Source organism: Contarinia nasturtii, unplaced genomic scaffold (assembly GCF_009176525.2).
Source record: "Contarinia nasturtii isolate CC-2019 unplaced genomic scaffold, AAFC_CNas_1.1 Cnas_scaffold_129, whole genome shotgun sequence".
NCBI lineage: Eukaryota > Metazoa > Arthropoda > Insecta > Diptera > Cecidomyiidae > Contarinia > Contarinia nasturtii.
Window position 1 is genome coordinate 12,264,638 of NW_022197486.1, and position 20,657 is coordinate 12,285,294.

At 33.3% G+C, this 20,657-nt stretch overlaps 1 protein-coding gene across 10 annotated transcripts in view; it reads right to left on the reverse strand.

Moving 5' to 3' along the window:
• Positions 1-97: 97 nt before the first annotated feature.
• The window catches only part of LOC116348797 (transient receptor potential cation channel trpm), a 51,787-nt gene continuing 31,227 nt past the window's right edge, over positions 98-20,657 (reverse strand). For 5 of the 10 annotated variants that reach the window (XM_031779972.1, XM_031779946.1, XM_031779930.1 and 2 more), the window contains 23 exons: positions 20,442-20,601; positions 19,963-20,099; positions 19,437-19,593; positions 19,054-19,201; positions 18,402-18,745; positions 18,158-18,195; positions 18,035-18,098; positions 17,657-17,843; positions 16,516-16,917; positions 16,113-16,265; positions 15,142-15,198; positions 12,070-12,216; positions 11,778-11,935; positions 9,985-10,175; positions 9,464-9,609; positions 9,217-9,313; positions 8,866-8,987; positions 8,036-8,168; positions 7,475-7,707; positions 7,128-7,325; positions 6,318-7,005; positions 5,846-6,138; positions 98-5,432 (listed from right to left, as the gene is read on the reverse strand). In XM_031779972.1, the coding sequence (XP_031635832.1) occupies positions 4,515-5,432; positions 5,846-6,138; positions 6,318-7,005; positions 7,128-7,325; positions 7,475-7,707; positions 8,036-8,168; positions 8,866-8,987; positions 9,217-9,313; positions 9,464-9,609; positions 9,985-10,175; positions 11,778-11,935; positions 12,070-12,216; positions 15,142-15,198; positions 16,113-16,265; positions 16,516-16,917; positions 17,657-17,843; positions 18,035-18,098; positions 18,158-18,195; positions 18,402-18,745; positions 19,054-19,201; positions 19,437-19,593; positions 19,963-20,099; positions 20,442-20,601 (5,171 nt within the window). In that variant the 3' untranslated portion in view covers positions 98-4,514. Of the gene's footprint in view, positions 5,433-5,845; positions 6,139-6,317; positions 7,006-7,127; positions 7,326-7,474; positions 7,708-7,728; positions 8,169-8,865; positions 8,988-9,216; positions 9,314-9,463; positions 9,610-9,984; positions 10,176-11,777; positions 11,936-12,069; positions 12,217-15,141; positions 15,199-16,112; positions 16,266-16,515; positions 16,918-17,656; positions 17,844-18,034; positions 18,099-18,157; positions 18,196-18,401; positions 18,746-19,053; positions 19,202-19,436; positions 19,594-19,962; positions 20,100-20,441; positions 20,602-20,657 lie in introns of those variants that run through there. The other 5 variants (XM_031779998.1, XM_031779938.1, XM_031779982.1 and 2 more) reach the window with 4 other exon arrangements.

Genomic DNA, 20,657 nt, shown 5'->3' on the forward strand with positions numbered 1-20,657 from the left:
TTAACAATATGCATATGTGCAAGTTCGTCAAGTCTTTTCGCGTTAATTTCATATATATAAAAAATGTTTTTTTTTTTTTTTAAATAAAAAACAACGATTTATTGGATTTTAAGCAAAATTTATTCTCAAAGTTATGGATTTTGGATTACATTCGAATTCTCATATAATAAAAGATATGGTGTTTCTTTGGTTCAATTTCGGTAAGATATATTGAATTAATGGCTGTCTTGAACTCGAAATTGAAATCGTTCTTGAACAGAAGTATAATGGGTGAACGTCATGACATGGGATTTCAATTTTAAATGTTCAAAAATTTGAGATATTTACAGTGATTGGAATCGTTCATTCAAATTTTAATCATACACACTATGAGTATTTCGTCGCGTATGCAGTGAGAATCGAAATAGAAAACTCATCGCGTGATTTATATCAATATCGAGATATAAATATCTTTTTGCATAAATAGTTTGAATTGAATTGAGACGTACGAAAATTCTGATGAAATTGTACATTTTAAGTGATTCGATTTAAGTGAGAACATTGAATAATAAGTATCTCAACTTTATAATGTATGAGTCATTTAGCAACAAATATTTTCCATTTTTCTGTGAGTTTTTTTTTTTTTTTTTTGATTTCGATAAATTTCGTTCGATTTTTGCGAGTTTGCGTAAAACCAAAATGTTTTCCGTGATTTTCATCGAAATGTGCTGAAAATAAAAAAATCAACGAGTAGTGTGAGATGGGAGAATGCTATTTCTTTTGTTTGCCACATAGAGACACACGATTCGCAGTAAGTGATTTATGCTTTGATATTGAATGAGCAGAGGTTTTTCTTTTAAACACTAACATATAGAGATTTTTTTTTTCTATACAAACTCAACCTACCAAGGAACCTTTTCACGGCACTCTTGTCATAAGAACTATAAAGGAATATTTTCCCGCTTTTTTCTATTCTTTCTATCATTATTTGAAAAAAAAAAAATGTTATGAAATTTATACTTAAAATGTTATCAAATTATTTGAATATGAATGTGCATATTTCTTCTTGAAAAAAGGCCGAAATAAAATACCGAATAAATTTTTTTTTATTGCAAATTGTAAAAAAAATTCACTTCTGATAATACATGCAATTGCCTTCTCCTTTAACGTCTCTCGTGTCCAAAATATAATATTTAAGTATGTCAGAAAGAACAAACATCATCTAAATATAGCAAATTTTTGTAATATTACATATATATATATATTGAGAATTTTTTTTTTTTTTTTTTTTGAAAATATATTGAGCACCGTTTTTTTATTCCAAATATATATTTCTGTCTCTTTTTATTCCTTGTTGAGTTGTGTCCATAAAACATTTGTTAAATGTTCCTTTATTTTCATCGGTCTTCACATATCATTTAAATCAATGATGATATACTCATTTCTTAAGTTCTAGTAATAAAAACTACGGCAATAGAACAGAATGTCCATTTGTAACCAGTTTTGTTTGTGAACAAAGTGTAACCGAGGAATTAATAGACGTATTCTATGGTTCGGAAACTGGAAATATACACATCATCATTTATCATAACATATTCAATATTATTTGTGATTAAATTTTCCTCAATTTTCTGTTCGTTTCTCTGTTTTATTTGTATAAATAAATATTTGTCGTCTATTTTGTTTGTAATATATCTTTGGAAATTTTAGTTCGATTTTAACTTCAACATTCAGCCCGAATATATATATGCATATACTTAGATAATATTGTCGCATATTAAAATAAAACATAACTCAATTTTATATATATCTTTAATTCATTTCTCTTTCATATATAATCTTTAAAATATATTCTATATTTGTTTTAATTATTAATATTTGTAATTAATTATCTCATTTCTTAGACCGATTGAAACTGTTTTATTCCTTTTTATTTTCATTTTATTTTATTTTTTTGTGGTTATGTTGACTTGTGTCATCTTACTCAAATTAATTATTTGTCATTTCTTAATTTTATTGCTTCATAATTTAAATATAAAATTGGGCTGTGACACATTAAACCATTCTGCTTTGGCTTAGAGATAAAATAAAGCGAACGCATTTGTGATTTTTCCTATTAAAAAGAGTCATCATCAATTTACAACGTTGCCTGAAAACAAGAAACCAATCATTCGGTGTTTGCATGTGTGTGTGTCAGTTTTTTATCCGTTTAAATTCAGATGGGAGGGGTGGCGACGGAGGGATTCCATCTTTGAATCGCATCAAACCTCTTATTCCCAAACGGAAATGAACAAGTGGAGGATTAAACGTACATAGGATGTATAAGCTGGCGACGATAGCAAGCCTTTGGGAATTTGTACACCAAATTCAATTTTCATCTAAATTGTTTAGAATCAATTTCGAATAAATGACATAATCATAGCTGTATGAATGCAAATACAATTGACTCGTAAATTGCACCAGCTAATATATATAGTTTACATGCATGTTCGTTCACCAGTCATGGCATATTCTCTTATGAATTTAACTACCTCGATTTCATTACATGAACATTTTAGCAGATTGTCATCTCACATGGAAATTAACATGGGAACTAAAAATATCATGAAATTACTGTAAATTGTTTCCATACACATTAACATGTGTGACAGAGAAATTGAATGAAATTCAATGCGATTGCAACAAAAGAAAAATCAACAACAAATAATTACATAAAGTGTGCATAGTAATTCGATTGCGTTCAAGTGATGCTTAATTCGTCCTTTCTTTCAAAATCTACGTCATATCAATTGAAACCGTTTTCCACCATTATTTCGTTTATAACACTCGGGCAGCACACGATGTGTGTCTTTCTATATTATAGTTCACCGTAGTGGGTTAATTAATAAGGTGCATCGAAATGCGGTTCCGTAGTGAAATATATCACACTTTCAATTTTATAAGAACAATATTGTTAACGTCGTGAATATATGGTATAAAGAGTTCGCGTCGTTTTTTTGAAGAAAAAAAATTGATATGTGATTTTACATAAAGAACGACGATCGTTGAACCCGCTGTGGTGAACGTTTTAAACAATGAATATGAATTTTTGTTGTTGTTTAACGCCGAGAACTCGCAGAATAGAAACTTAGCACAAAAGTTCTTCGTATGCAACGTAGGTTCCCAGAATGTATAATATATTTTTTAAAACCGATACACCCTATTAATTATTGTGAGGACGAAAAAATGCAAGAATGAGAAAAAAGAGAACTATTAAGGTTCCAACTAATAATAATAATGAATGTATGGAACAAAACACTCAAAGTACAAAAGCGACCTAATTAAAATATCAGCTCATTGTGGTCACTAATGAACGTTATTTTGCTTTGTAAAAAAAATATCCAAAAACAATATTTGTATTATAATTTATGCGTCTGCGTAAATTGTGGTCCAACGAAACCAAAGTAAAAAAAAATTAACAATAATAACAAAAACAACAACTAAAAAATTTCAGATTTTTTTAAAATAGTTTATATTATTTGGCCTCAAAATGTTTTTTTTGTTGAAAATTTGAATCGGAAGAAATATATAAGTACAAATTTAACTAAAGAACTAAGTACTAATTTGTTAATTGACATGAAGAAAAAGAGCAAAAAAACAAAAACAATTTAAAACAAATAGAATAGTCAAATAAAAACAATCATATGTTTCTTATTCACAATACGAATCCAGTCTGCACTTATCTGTGCAGTGGAAAAAGAGCATATACATAATACAAAATACATCATCTATTGAAATCTTTCTTTCTGCTTGTGGATGCCACAACACACACTAAAAATTATGCCTATAAGTTAAAATGAGGTCAGTAATATTCTTCTTTTATTTTTGTTGTTGTTTGTTTTAATTTTCATGCAATACTACATGAATATTCGATGTAGATATTTTGTAGTTTGATCTGAATTTATCCCATTTTCTTTTACCAATTCATTATCTCTCACTCTCGCTTTGAATTTTAAAACGTCGCTGCAACAATTTAACGACCAAACATGCGTAACTGTTCGTAAATATATATATATATAACTATATTGTAATTTTACATGCGTGTATATTTTTAGCTGTCAATTTGTATGATAACAGGGAGTCGTAATCGATAGAAATCAATACAAAAAATGTCACTGTGTGTGTGTGTGCTTTTTGCGAGGTATTTTAAAATGCCTATAAATTGAGCCTATAGATATATGGAGATAGATTGAGTAAGCTGTGAGGTGTATGCATATGTGCATTATATTGTAGGTAGACATCTGAGTGTGAAAAAATGCGGCAAAATAAAAACTATTCGACCTTTGGATGTGTGTGTGTGTGTGAGAGAGAGAGAGAGAGAGTGTTTGTCGAGCGATTATTATGGTATTTTTTGAACTTCCCTCTGATTTCAAATGTTTATCGATTTGTCCATAATCTATTTGATTACATATTTATACATGTGTATAATGGAAATAGCAAATGTGTGTATGTGACGTATTCAATTCCATTGTTGTGAATGTTATGGTAAAATATTTTCAGCACATAGTTTCATTTAGTGGTGGATCTGTGCTATTATCTTCTGAGCTTCGATTAATGTTTGATGATAATTTGGCGATTTCGTCTTGAACAACATTTGTACTGATGGTTGGAATGTCTCGGTCATCTTTTGACTCATCAGTGCTTGTTGAATTGCTGACAACGGTTGACAGTGTTTTTGTTGGTGTCGCTGGTATTGTACTAATCGTTGGAAGTTTTAAATTGGTTTTTGTTGTGGACAATGGTGTTGGACCATCCAATTTTGATGTAGATAATGAATGATCAATGCTAAATTGTTTACGAAGTGAACGTCCACTGCCGCCTTCACTTTGTTGACGCAACACTTTTGGTGTTGTTTGTTGCAATGATAATGGTTCAATCGGTGGCATACTATACGATTTATTTAACGATGCTGTATCCGAACCGGAACCATGATCAACAACATTCTCAATAACCGTTGTATAATGTGCACTTGTTTCGTTTGTATCAAGTGATAATTCATGGCCACCAAACGATTGATCAATATTAAATGAACCGGTTAACGATGTATTTGTTTCATTTGAACTTTGTTTTATCACGCGATACGGGTGCAATGAGTATTCGGTATCGCTGCTTGAATTCTTTGGTAAACTTTCAATGGATTTTCGGAAACGAGGTTGACTCGGATCCGACGTTGATGGTATCAAGTATGTTTGACCGGTTGATGACATTCGACCATAGCTACGATCGCCTGATAGATTACGATTCAAAATTGGTGATGCTCGATCGGGTCGCTCATTTATACTTCGAATTCCGTTACCATCTACTTCAGCCGACGTTCCAGACGCATTTAATGATTTTGATGGTGTTATTGGTAGTTCTACAGCTGTTTCGCGACGCAACATACGACGCTGAGGAACATCACCAGATGAATTATCCTTTTGAAGGCGAGAGAAAAAAAAGAAGAGAACATTTTAGTGGCCAAAAAGTTGGAATTCAAATATTTTTCCGGAAATTTTGATGAGAAAAAAAAAGATTGAGAAATGAGGACAAAAATAAAGCAAAATAGAGGAACATTCGATTTTTCATTAAAAACTTGAAATTGCTTATTGATTAAAATCGTCCGTAAGAACTGCGATAAAAAAAAAAAACAAATTAACATGAAAAATCAAATTTCTCCGGAAATTAATTTAAAAAGAAAAGAGCAAAGTCGTTAGAAGTTTTAATTCGACATTTCAAATTTTCTTTTAAAAAAAAATTCTCTCTGAATCGAAGCGATTGTTAATATAAAGCAAACAAAAGAAACATTTAAATAGAAAGAACAATTAATGAAAAGAAACATATGACATACATCTCCGAAAGCATCGTCGCTATCGTTAATTGAGTCTCGATTTTGGAACAGCTTTGAAAGCATGAGATAATCACTTTCTTCGCATTCATGCAAATGTTTTTTTTCCAAAAGTGCGGCAAATTCGGCATTTGAACATGATTTTTCATTTTCACGATTTAGCGATAATGTTGGTGACGTGATCATTTGACACACATTTTCAAGCTCATCAGTGATGGATGTGTATTCTGAGTGAAACTGGAGTAGCAACTGGCGGTTTGATTTAATTGGTATGACAGCTGACTTGACGGGAGCACCTTTTATATATATATATTTTTTTATTTAGATCAAATGAAAAGATTATGTTTGGTTAATGAACGAAAAAGAAAAAAAAAATAACTTATGATTTGGCCAATGTAATAAATATGCAAATGGTATTTTCTTTTTAAATACAAAAGAACAAAATAAAACTGATTTGGTTAGGTTGAAATTGTACCTGTCAATTCATTTCCACTGTCTGGTTCTGATTGCGTAAGACTGAGTTGACGTCGTGACATTGCCAATGTTGCGTTTAAACTGCTTTGTGAGCGATTCAAATCGTAATTTGAGCAACAATCGGATGATAACCGTCGTCCCATGCCCATTGATCGCCTTCGCATTGCCTTTTGTCGTGCGGTTTCGAAATTCAATTCCATGATATTTTCGGTGGACGCATTTTCATCTTCATCTTCACCAGTGACTGGCACTTCGGCACCCTCAATCGGTGTTATTGTGTCTTTACTCTCGGTGCTTGTTGTTTCTTGTCGCGTTTGTATGTTTAGATACGGTGGTTTTGTTTCAATGATATTAACAGACGTTGCAGCCGCTGCTGCTGCTGCTGCCGCTGCCGCCGCTGCAGCAGCTATTACTGTTTTGGGAGCAACAATACCACCACCGCCACCACTACTGCCCGCAGTGCCGAATATTTTATCGTTGAAAATATCCGAATCTTCTGATATAATGCTTGCTTTTCGTAATGAAGGTGGCTTTTGTTGATGTTGTTCGTTCAATGTTTCATGTGATTGGACCACTTCGTCTTCCTCTTCAACAGTTCGCACTTCAAAATGTAGGCCATCATCAAAAATATATGCATCCGGTCTTACTTCCGTCAGTGACCGATTGAAGCGTTTCCTATTTTGATTGGCCTGTGGGAAAAATATATTGACAAATTTAATTAAGCAAAATGAAACGAAAAACTAAGGTCTCTGTCACTTGCTATTTCTTTTGAGTTTCACCTATTGTTTTTCCAAATTCTTGCCCTACTTACAATAGTCAAGTGAGTTGGGTTTTCCGTTTCCGACACCGTTCTCAATCGCATTGGAATGTTGTCGTGAACATTAACAGCCGATCCTTGCATACTATCCTGCAATGTTGTGTGCGCCGACATAAAGCGATGAATAACAGCCAGTGTCGATAAAATCTGGTCGGTGGATTCTTCCATTTTCCTCAAGCGAAAATCCATATTCTATGGACAAAAAACAACAACATAAAAAGAAAACATTATGAAATATCAAGTTGCATCAGAAATAGAGAATGTAATATAAGTGGATAGATATTTGTGAAATGTAAGTTTGAGATATTCAAACAAATGAAATGAAAAACTTGTGTATTTACTTGAACTGTGGCCGATTGAAGGTTTTCTTTTTGGTTAATATCTTCAACTTTTTGTGACATATTTTCAACGCGCTCGTTGGTCGATTTGATACGTTCATCGGTGGATTGTTGCATTGCAATGTCGGTTTCACGAAAATAACCTTCGACACATTCTTCCTCGAAGTCGTACAGTCGTTCCATGTCCTCTTTCTCCAAAAACAGCTTGAGGCCATTATCACGTGGAATATCCAACCCTGATATTTGCATATTTAAATCGGCCCACGGTCAAATGGACGGCGTAGCAGTTTTTTTATGATTTCGTTGGTATATTTTTTCAGCATATCGTCCGGATACCATCATATCACATACAATTGAGGTATTTTTTTGTGTGGTCGTTTGCGGGCACATCAGGCATTATCAACAAAATGTTTTCGCAATTGTTGTGTGATGTGTGTATGTGATTGGTGGTGTTGGTGGTGTTGTGTTGATGTTTTTTTTGTGTGTAGAAGAGAATTGGGGGAAAAAGAGAACAAAAATCGCGTGTAAAATAAAACTGTCAAATGTAAGATGTACTTTACAGACATTCTCTACCTCTTGCTTTCCGTATCAAATACCGCATCAACGAGTAAAAATGGGAAAAGGCAATGAACGGTGGTGGCAAGACGGGTTTTTGTTGATATTCCATAACGACTGTGAATCGTTGGAACATCCAAACCTGCATGTAAAAAATCATAATCGAACAAAATTGCCTTTGGTTGAAATCTGCTCATCCATCATCATGATAATAAATCTTATTTTTTTGTTTGTATATTTGTATGTTTGTTTGCTTCATCTCTACGCTAATGCTATTAACAAAAAACAATTCCACCAACTGCATTCAAAAGTTGAGTTGGAAAAACCAAAATCGGCGATGCTATCCAATTGGGTGTCAACTAAACCATGCGAATGTAACAAATTGCGAAATCATAGGAAATACACATAACTGAATTGGAAATCAAGAAAAACACCGCAAGCAGGCTAATCCATTACAAAACAAAAGTTATGGATTAAACTAAATGTTCTTAAAGAGAACAAAAACATCCTCCGATAAAAATAACATTTGAACCAATAAGCCAAGGGTGGAAAAAAGGATTGGAGAATTAACAAAAAAATTGGCATAAAAACACATGAATGGTTCAAAGAAAAAGTATCGTATTCCAAATTCGATGTTCAATTCAACAAGCGGCCGATAAACGATAACCTCTATGTACCTAACTGTAAAAATTTAAACACTCCAAAAAAAAAGTTTAATGAAAATGTTGCACAACAAATGGATGCACAACGTTTTGCAATGAAAATGTTTCGATATTGAAAATATAACACAATAATATGAAAATTCGTTGCATATATGTTGAGTGAGCGCACATATTTACCTGGTGTGAAACGGCATTAACTTCGATAAATATGTTGTTGAATACCGCAATTAGTAAATTTATCAGCAAAATATTTGCAATCAATAAATACATGGACATTGTGATTGGCGTTACCCAGTGACCTGAATAAATAAGAAATAAAATGGTTAAATTAATTCATTCGCAAAGGGTGAATGTGATTGGTTGAAAAGAGAAAACAACTGAAATCAAAATAAATACTGAGTCGAAAAAAAATGGAAATCATTTTGAAGTAGTTGGTGTTTGCGCAAAAAAGGGTTAATTAATCGCGGTGTCCAAATGTCAAATGACAAATGACGAGAGGTAATATTAAATAATGATGATTATATGTACCTGTGATACAAGGTGGATGGCCTTCAATGCCACATGGTGGATCAATTTCGCCCGCAAATACTTCACCGTATAACATAAAATATGGTTGAAAATATACCTGAATAGATTCGAATGCGTTGATGCGTTGCGTGAGCGGGCGGGTTGAAGAAGAGTAAATGAAATCAACATTAAATGGGATCAAGAAATCGTTTCGATCATCGTTTCTGTCTTCGCTATGATAAATTGAAATGTATTTCGTCATACTTACATCACGAATGAGTCGCCAGCTGGCTTCTTCGTTTGGAAATAAGATCGATTGTCTGCTAACGCCAAAACTCAGCAATACCACAAGCAAAAGTACCACAAAGTATATCATATTTTTCACCATTTTTCCCATCATCGTGACTAGCGGACCTATTCAACACACAAAATATCCGGACCAAAGAAGACAAAGAATTATGAGCATACATTCAATTTAATCGAATCGATTTGAATTTTAAATTGTCAATGTGTACACAATGTCGCATGTAATAATTATTGCAATAGCAAAGTGCAGAGATCACCATACAACCATCACTAATACTACAATGGCCACACAAGATGTGCACGTGTGGCTTCCGGTACATGTATTATATTGCAAATAATTATTCATATTTAATTCTAATGTGTGCACAGTGTATGTGAGTGTATATAGAGAGTGGTCTATATATTCATTCCATTTGTCTGTGTATGTGTGTCTCTCTGTGTGTGTGTATGTTTCAAAGAAGGATTTTCAATTTTTATCCATACCTAAGTATTTATTAACGCCTAATATGTTCAATATGCGTAAGTACCAATATATGCTATCAACACAATAAATAACACGCCCCACATCCATGTATGCGGGTTGAAAACGTAACGTTAAACCAATTAAAAAGAATATTATTGCCAATGCATCACAGGGATTCCACATATTCCATGCCCATACTTGAAACTTTTGCCTGAAAATAGCATTTAACATTGTTTTTTATATATATTTTTATTTTATTTTATTTTTCGAGTTATTTCATTAATTAAGTTTCATTCTTGCCCTCACACTGTCTCTTCATCATCGTCATCATCATCATAATCAGATAATCGAGAGAGTGCAAGTGTCAGAGACGATGTGTTTTAATTAAAAATCATTTATTAAATGAACACTTAATATTTATTATGATGTACATGTGAAAGATGATAAAATGCCTCACTCTCTCTCTCTCTCTCTCTCTCTCTCTCTCTCTTTCTCTCGGTCATCCCTTTTACAACAAAATTCAGTACTTTTGCCACGTATTTGCTTCAAATAAATAATTATTTAAATAATTCGCAGTAAATATTTGGTATTTACTTTCAAAGTGTTAAAAGTTTGAGCGCACAGCGATTGCAACAGTTAAGAGAGTGGCTCTGATGTACATCTACATTCGAAAGTAGCAAGTTTAGTCAATAAAAAACAGAGTTTTGCTCAGCGCTGCTGCCATCCACAGCATATTAAAATATCTTGCTGAGAATGCGTCGTCTGTCGCATGCGAAGGTAGGTAGCAGTTTTATATCACAGCGAACACAATACATGCATTGTTCTCTAATCAATCGTTTGAATGTTTTGAGTCACATAATCGTGAAGAGAACAATGCATACATTCTTGTTCACTGTGATGTAAAAACTGCTACGTACCTTCGCATGCGACGGACGACGCATTCTCAGCAAGATATTTAAATATGCTGTGGATGACAGCAGCGCTGAGCAATACTCTGATAAAAAACGTGCACACACATCATAAAGTGTAATGGGTGCAATGCTCTCGCGCTGTTAAGATATTCATTCGATGGATGTACGACTAAACGGTTGTGTTCAAAGTGTGTACACGAATTATGTCGCATAAATAGACCACACATTAACGTTAACAGATAAATAACCCATAATATCTTATTATTTTCTCTGTCGTTACGTTATAGTCGTTTTTTTTCTCTTTGTTTCTCTTTATGTTTGAGGGATTTTGCTTCGACAAATCTATAGACACTTACTTTATTAGTGATTATAAAAACGTCGAAATAAATCGACAAAAATATTTAATAGAGATAACTGAACAATAAAATTATTTCCAAAAACGCAGCAGTCTTTACATTTTTTTTTCAGACACATAAATTGGATGTTTTTATCACAGAATACTGTCAGATCAACGTAATCAACGCTGATGGATTCAGCCGGCTATTTTGGTATACTTTATGTCTGTTTTTGAAAATGAAACGACACATTTATTTCGAATTTGTGACTTCTGTCACAGCTGCTAAAATATGCAACTGGATCCATCAGCACTGATGATGCTAACTGACGATATGCTCTGATTTTTATAATCGTGCCAATTTGAATGGATATTATACGATGTATGTGTTGACAGTTAATTCGAGAGATGACAGAATGAGCGTGTGAGAGAGAGAGAGTGGTGTTAACAATAAATCGCATCGGTTATAATTCGATAAATGTCATCAGTTGATTTTGATTAGAATAATTGATTGAATCATTTATCGCACCGTGAAAATGTGCTATTGTTTTGTTTGTGTGCCACTTACGTTATTGCCACTGGTTCTGATGAGATGACCTCACGAACTTTTTCACAGCCAAGCGTGGTGATATATGCTATTGAATAGGCTTCTTGCCATGTCGGTTTCGGTCCCATTCGTACCAGTACCGTGTACGAAAATAACATTAAAAACATCATGTAGGCAATCTATTTCAAAAGAAAGAAAAAAACATACCCAGAAGATCACGTATAAATTTTCGTCGTTAATTTTCCAATTCGAATTGTATTTCCGTTTGTTGGTTCGTATTTATCTAAAAACAATAATAATAATATTTACTTACCGAATCAGCCCAAAACTTAGTTATGGGTGCAGTATAAAACTCATAAATTTTCTTCTTAAGTCGTAATGGTTGATGATGTCGAATTTCAAAGTCATGTGATAGTTGTGTAAACTCTTTTTGACACGTGTCTGCATCAGTCAGTGACACCTGAGAAACGATTTTCGCAAAAATTGAAATGAAAAAGGGGGAAAAAAACGAAAGGAAGAGATCAAAAAATGTAAAGAGAATGCCGAACAAACGACAAGCGTAAATAAGTAAATGGTTGTAATTGTTGTTTAAAAAAGAATTGTGAGAATTTTTAAGAATAAAAGATGACTACCGTCTAGTAGCATAGATGTGCAATAGAGACGAAATGACAAAAAGAAAGGACTGTAACAATGGTCAATTGATATTATGGAATGGATCATGTGGAAAATAAATAATGATACACACACGGCTAAGCTCACAAATATCTATACAATAATATTAATCGGCTTTTACGGTAGCATAGGTACGATTGAACGAGGTTACTTCATTAAAATTATTACGGACAAATGAATTTCAAATATGAACTAATGAATTTTGATGATATATAAATCGACGAGTCAACATTTTTCTTTCTCTCTTTCTCTAGTTTTATTTGAATCTGTTGTTCATTTGCAGGGCACGGATAATGTATTCCGTGCCGTGCCGCTTATATTGTTTGTCGTTGTGTATCGAGGTAGGCAAAATTTATAATTGATGACGATTTTACTCGTTCGTTTTTCAACAACAACAACAATATAATTGACCATAAGCAACCAAAGCTTTTGCAACTACTAACTGCGCGCTCCGCGTTTCAGGTTTATGTGATGGCATTTTAATATAAAAAAAGTGTACGGTGCACACGTCGGAACTAACGGTGTGCAACAGCAATAGCCATAACTAAATGTGATATAATGCAAGAATGTTAGGAAGATGCGATGCGCACCAGAAGACGTGGTTAGTTGTAATCAACGTGCTCTCAACGAACATGAACATTCAATAGAGTGGTGTAAATTCATATACAACGGTGGATGCCTGTACCTTCGACCCAAAATATCCCTATTTTTAACGAGAGATGGAATTATTTACTTTTTTTTCTATCTTTCAGTTAATATATTATATAATTCAGTTAAAAAATCATGAAAAGATAAAATTTATAGATTGGCATAAAAAGTTCAGCATTTCTCATGTTCGCGTTACCATTTCACCGTGTGATTTTTTTTCTTCACGATTCATGTTTTACATCGTACACGTTCATAATTTACACTCTTTTGTGTATTGAAAAAATTGAAACTAACCCCAGGTTTTATTTTATTTTGTTTTTCATAGCAGGAAACGGATAGAACCGAGTGCCAATCATTATCACCTGACCACATGCTGAGTTTTTCCAACTTTTTTTTCGATGGAAATTTCATACCTTTTTTGTTATTCATGTTTACCAAAAATGTTTTTTTTTTTTTTGCATTCGAAACATTCGCCGTCCATATTGATTGTGGTAGAACCATAAATTTTATTTTTTGATATGTGAAGCGTCAACATTTAATCATTGATACACTTGATGCTTCGTATGATAGATTTCAAATATTTTTGTTTATGAATGTTGGGGTATATGCCAATGAGAAGCCATCAATTTCGATCGATTTATTCCCATTTAAGAAAAAAGAAGAAAGATAGACCGAATTGTCTAAATAATTTGGTGGCTATGCGATATTGGCGCAAAAATTATTTAAATCCCGAGAAAGGCAAACAAAACCGATTGAAAATAATTCATTCGAATTCAAAAGAATATTAACTGCTTTGATCGATGGAAAAACAATTACCAAAAAAAAAAAAACAGATGTAAGAACAAATTTGATAAAAATCGATTATGTTATACAATAAAAAAAAGCGTGGATTTTTTTCAATCGAAAATAGTAAAAAGTGATTTTCAAAAAGTTATTCCCAAAAAAGAACATATTGAAAATTATCGCACGAGAAAAGAGAAGAGAAAAAAAAATATGTGAAAGCCAATCATATTGCAATAAAAATATACTGATGAGAAGCTTTTTTTTACCAATTGCATATGGGATAGCCAATGAACAAGAAAAAAAAATACAGATCAGTAATAGAAACGAAAAGGCATCAACTCAAAATGTCATGAACAAATTTTGTAATGAAATAAAATGAATGGCATGCGTTTGAGTGTTAAAGATACAGAGGGTCCGTTTCATACATGAAGCAAAAAAAGAGTCTATACTCAAGCTTTTATATTAGATGATGTCGAACGTGCGTGTGTGATCGATCTGCTTTCATGGTGGAAATAATGCATACTTGGCGTTTTGGGAGTTTTTGTTTGTTTGTTTGTTTTTTTATAGGCTAATATTATGGGTATAGTGCACACTAGTGTCACATTTGCTCCTATCAAACGAATGTGTTAAAGTGTTGTTTTTTATGTATATGTGTGTGTATGCTGTTGTAGTTGTTGTTGTGTGTATATTTGTGTGTATGTGTGTGTATTTTGGTGAAGCTATTCATTTCCAGCCCCCGTACAATATTCAGGAAACATTCAAGAAAAGGCAGGATGAAAGAATTTATTTTGAAAGTTGTCGGTTCACACAAAGGTCACAGATCGGCTGAATTATTGAACAACCATATTTTTTTTTTAACTCATTAGAAGAAGATAGATAGAATGTAGAAAAAAATGCACACAAAAATGACAACGAAACGAAATGAAAAGATGAAATGAACATGAACATATGATGTTCGCAAAATGTGCGCTAAAAATTGCATCTACATTGTAAATCCATCAAATTCCGTACGTTTTTCGTTGAATTTTTCATCAGATGATTCTTGTGTTGATCAAGAGAAGAGAATGTGTGTTAGAGAGTTAGAGACAGAGATAGAAAGAGTAAAAATAAACCAAAGAGTGTAACTAATTGAAAAAGATTTGAACGAAAGAACGAAAACTATTTAGTTGAGAGAAACTTCGATGAACACAGATGCTTGTTTGGTTTCTCCCGTTTATATTTAGATCAAATACATATTTCTCGAATTGTGTAGTCGGTCATGTAATTAATTTTGTCAACATACTTTTCCATTTTCTTGAACTTTGGTGGCTTTCATCGCGTACGTATCAGCCAAAAGAGCCTAAAAAATATTCGAAAAAAAAAAGAAAAACAAAAGTGATAATAAAATCAAAAAAAGAGTGCCCGGTTTTCTTATGAGAAAAAAAATGTACGGCAAAAAATGTCATTGTAACACTGGTGAGTCAGTCAGCGTGTGTTTTGGCTATTTTGTAAAAAGGATTTCCATAAAAAACCGAACCCTGTGTGTGTCTGTTTAGGGTAGCACACGAAAATTCCATTTGTTTATTTAAATACACATACATTTGAACCTTTGTATAAGCACGAACACACACAATAATAATATATATATATAAAACACTAAAAATCCATTTAAATATAGCTGCTTTAAGTTAGTTTACTGCGGGAAACATTGAGATACAAGGAGCATTTTTTTGTATGGAATATTTACGAGTACGTATACTTCATGTTCTTCACTATTAACATCATCATCATCATCATCATCGTTTCTCTGTTATGTTATATTCTGTTCTAGGGCTGGCGAAAATGCACTCGAGCGAGTCAAAAATTGTCGGAATCTAAATTCAAAATATTTCAAATTATGGCACTGTAGCTGTATTCACATTTTTGGGGAGTATAAAACTCAACAAATCACGTTTAGTAGAGCCACATTGCTTGAAATTTTTAAATATGCTATATTACATATGTCAAATTATTCCGCTGAGACTCAAACTATGTTGTGTCCGGAATACTCTAATCTCCCCACAGAACATGCATACATAACCGGTTCTTGTTTCAACGTGTGCAAATAATATCATCGGACCATTTTCGCCTCGGTCGATTTTCGCCAGCCCTATTCTATTTGGTTCGGCTTCTGTATATTCATAACTTTTTGCCAGATTATATTTGCAATATTCAATAGCAAAGCGTTCGCATAGTATGGTGGTGTTACTATAAATAAAAAAGGAAACGACGTACCTCAGCATCCGGATGTTGTTTTTCCTGATCTTCGTAATCTAGATTCTGGTTTTCTAAATGTTCTTCTTCGGTTTGTGGCATTTGTTGAAGCTCTTCTTTTGACTTAAAGTCTAGTCGCTTTATAAACGGTGGACAAAGTAAACCCAAAATCACCTGGAAATGAAATGTAATTTTTACCATTAATACGAAATGACATAATGCTAAAAAAACGGATGAAGGGACTAAGAAGCATGAACGAGTCAAGAAAAAAAACTAGTAAGTACTTCATTGGATGGTGAACATTGAAATGGGAAAAATTTAATCGCACGCAGCATTCCATCACTGCCAACAAAGACATGCCATCCGAGAAAATTTTGAGAAACGGAAAGGAAAAAACGTATATAAATAAACAATGGATTTTTACCTTGAGATTTGTATTCTTTCGTGTTCGCAAGCCACCCATCCACAAGTCTGCCAATATCACTTGACTGCACGGATGTGCGAGTAGTGCACGATGGTTTGCTGTTACTGCCAATGATAAACAACTTTGATTTGACCATGAGTGTAATTCGCAGGTGAGCAAACGTTGAGCTCGTTCCGCATCACAACGATAGCAATAGTCTAACAATTTGACGCCTCGAACTTCGAAATCTTTTGCATAGCTTTTAAGCTCATCATAAATTTCGGTGTCCAAATCATCTTCGGCCGCTTCGTGTGCCATCGCTTTATACAATTTACATGCAACCAATGATTTGGCCAGCGATTCTTCACCATGTGCCCACATTAACACCGACATTTCTTGACGCTTCGTTAACACAGCCCAAATCTATAAAAAAATTCCATTTTAACAATATTTTGATTATAATCACTATTATTTGTACGGTTTTTTTAGTTTTAATTAAATTTTGGTTCTCTTCTTCTTCGTCTCCTTTTTATTGTACAAAATCAATATTTATCATTCTTTACCGGAAATTATCTAAAATCTGGATATTGATTGATGCGCAATGAATTTTACAAAACTTCTACATTCTACAAACACCCAAAATTTAACAAGAGTGATTGATGGTTCTTTTTCCGTATATTTTTCAAACCGCAAAACATTTCTTTTTTTTCTCTGTCCTACACCACACTGATTGCAGTAAAGCGAATAAACCCTCAAATGATTTTCACACAACCATTTCATTGGATTTTATGCAAACTTTGAAGTTTGTTTGAAAAGAATGAGAAAATAAAAATTGTTTAATTGAAAGGGGCAAAAAATACCCGATTTTTCTATTCTTTTCTTGTTTGGTTGAAAAAAAAAAATAACATAAAAAAAGTGTGCACAATGTATAAAAGTTACATTCCATTAAAAACTTGGAATGTATTCGAGTTCGTTAAAAAAATCGAGAAGAATACATGGCCGCTTCAGTAGCAATTCAAGAGAAAGAAGAAAAATATACAGAACACTGAACACAAAGAAAAGCGATTCTTATTTTCCATTTTGTATGGAATGAATTGTTTCGTCATTCACCAATATGTATTGAAAAGTTTTTGTGATATTCTTTTTGGTTATCTATACTTACAAGCAATTCATTAAATGGAAACTCAAAAAGTGCCATTTCGGAAGTAAATGGAAGTAGGCCGGTAACAAGGCTCATTGAATTAGCACCCGGATGACGTTGAAATGTTGAAGACTTTCGATGCGTGTTTACATAGCTGTTCATGACTTTGGCATAAATCGGACGAAATTTTCGTCGTGTATAGTACGATCTAAAACCAGATGGATGAAGTGTATTGAGAGAATAAAAGAAAAAAACAAAAACCATCGATTAAAATTCAAAAGTAAAAAGTTTCATTGTACGTCTTCTTCGTTGCCATTACGTTTTTCAATCTCACAAAGAGTTTTAAAACTGTGAACATTTGGAACAACTGTGAAAATTAAAATTCAATGTATGACTTACCGATATGCTCCGCCCATTAATTTATTAATGACTAAACCGATATCGTGTAATGTGTAAACATATCCTGTATTGCAATATTAAAACAATTATCATATAATTAATGAACCTTTATCTATTATTTACCTTTGGGTATGTGCGGTCGAACGTCTCTCAAAATGTATCTATGAAAATGAAACAAGCGAATGGAGAAATAAAAATAAAAACGAAAGTCGATTAAGAAAGTATGATTTTCAAAACCTTATGCCGAAAGCAGTCAGTTTTTTTCTCACCACTTAAATTGATTTTAATTTTCAAATGAATTTCTTACGGCAAACAAAAAATGTTACCACAAACGATAAGAATTGAATGAAGCAAAAATATAATTTACCCTAATGTGTTTGCTGGTCCATGTTTTGTGTTGTAGAGCTCTTCCAGTCGCGGTATGGTTAAGAATTTTTTCATCGATACTCCGTTCTCCAGTAGTAATTTCACAAAATCAATGCGATCATGTTCAAGTGCTTGCATCATTGCGTCATCAAGTGCACCGTGTGGCCATTCCTGACCGTACACAAATATTTCGCTTTGTGCGATATCGACACGATTCCATGTCAATGCCAAACTCAATTGCTCTGGCGGCGAAAGATGTTGTGATTTGAACAGTGCCGTCAGGATAGTTTGGTCAAGTTCTTGTGATTCACCTTCGGGTTTCTCTTGGATTCGGTACACAGTGATCTATTTGATTAAGATATTAATAATTAACTTCTTCCAATGTACCATTGAATGCCATTCAGAGATAGAGTGCATCAATGGATGCATTACAAATAAAATGCCAACATCAAAAAGGCACTGCACAATCCATATGACCCGGAAAAAAAATATGTATTCATAGAATGTTTAGTATAGAAATTTGACTGGCATTGCCATGTATACATGTGGTATTATTAAATATTCAAAAGTGTAGATTGACCACTTGATTGTTTGTTTTTGAGGTGGAATATTTGATGTGCAGTGCTCTAGCAAATGACGGACGGTTAAATTACCAAGTTTTTGTTGCGCGTGCATTGAAGTAACTCTTGATATAAGCATTCAGCTTGGTCAATGCCAACTTCAAACGTTTTCTGAATGGTACTCAGCAGATAGTCTCGCATCGATTCGAGCACCGTTTGTTCTTCACCATCTGATGCATATCTGAAATATTGAGAATATTAGATAAATACACACAAACACACTCGCGCACACACACACACACTTCATATTTGTTTCATGTGACCTCATCATCGTAAAAATTTGTTAAATGAGTTTGCAAAATACATCACGAGAGCGAGGGATGGGGAAGAGGGAGAGAATGTTGTTGTTCGGTTTATGGTATTGATTTGAAAGCAGATACAATGGTTCGATTTTGAAAATGACAACAATAACTTACTTGTGAACAAACGCAATGAGATCAGCAGCACGTCCGGAACCATCACATACAACCACTGGTACAGGTGGTGTATCGGTGACATATTCCAAAACCGCTCTAATTGTATTCGTGCCACCTTCGATGACTAAACACACCACCGGCGTACTCGAGTGTGTAACTAAATGAAAGTTTAAAAATCAAATGAAACCAAAAATTGGAGAATGAGAAAAAATTGTAGAAAGAGAGTGAGAAAGAGAGTGAAAAAAACGGAAAAGCAAAAAGGAGGAAGAGCGAATACAGACAAATGAAGTTAAACAAACTTTTGATTACAGTGGTCGAAAACTTTTATGTAAGTTTCCAACAAGTGACCCAACAATTGAGCTATTAAAACTCCGTTGAATACATTGAAAAGTTGACTCATCATATTCCGTAGCGAATTATGATAAATTTGAGTGGAATTAAATTGTGAAATTTTTTTCCATTAAAGCGCGCGCGCTCATGCTATATAAAGTACAAACGTGATTACATAATAATACTTAATACTCACATGGATGCAATTTTAAGCCTGATATGAATTTCTCTAATTTTCTTCGTAAAATAAGTTCTGCACCATATTTTCCCTGCGTTCCATTATCCACGAGTAAAAAATATGCGTGCCGATTGTTCAATACAGCCAATTTTGATCTGTTGACAAGATGAAGAGAAGCAAAGCAATTAGGCGAGGTTAAAAGCAAACGTTAACATTTAGAGTGTAATCGAATGGAAATGAGACGAAATTGAGATAAAAAAATCGAGGGAAATAAGGTCAAAAATGAATATTCTAGTCAAAAATAATACGCCTGAAAACATAAATAAAAAATATTCACTGTAGCTAGGTTTCAAGAGTGCTTGTCAACACACAAATTAACAGATAAAATTGTGAGAGTGCGTGTTTGTGTGTGCTGCACAAGCAATTTTCGAAAACTGGCCAATTTGACAAAAAAAAACACATATATATATTTGTGCGATGATAACAAGTGTATTTACCTTGGTGAGCTTATGCTATGGCATGGGACATCTCGATTATGACCTAACAGTTCGTGATTTCGTTCAACAATTCCCCATGGTGCTATACCGATCGATACGACTCGACCAGTTCGTTGTTGTCCTTCTAATAACAGTGCATCACCAACTTGTTTTGTTACGCCTGCAAAATTGAATTTACAAAATAACAACACATACATAAAATCAAGCGAGTACATA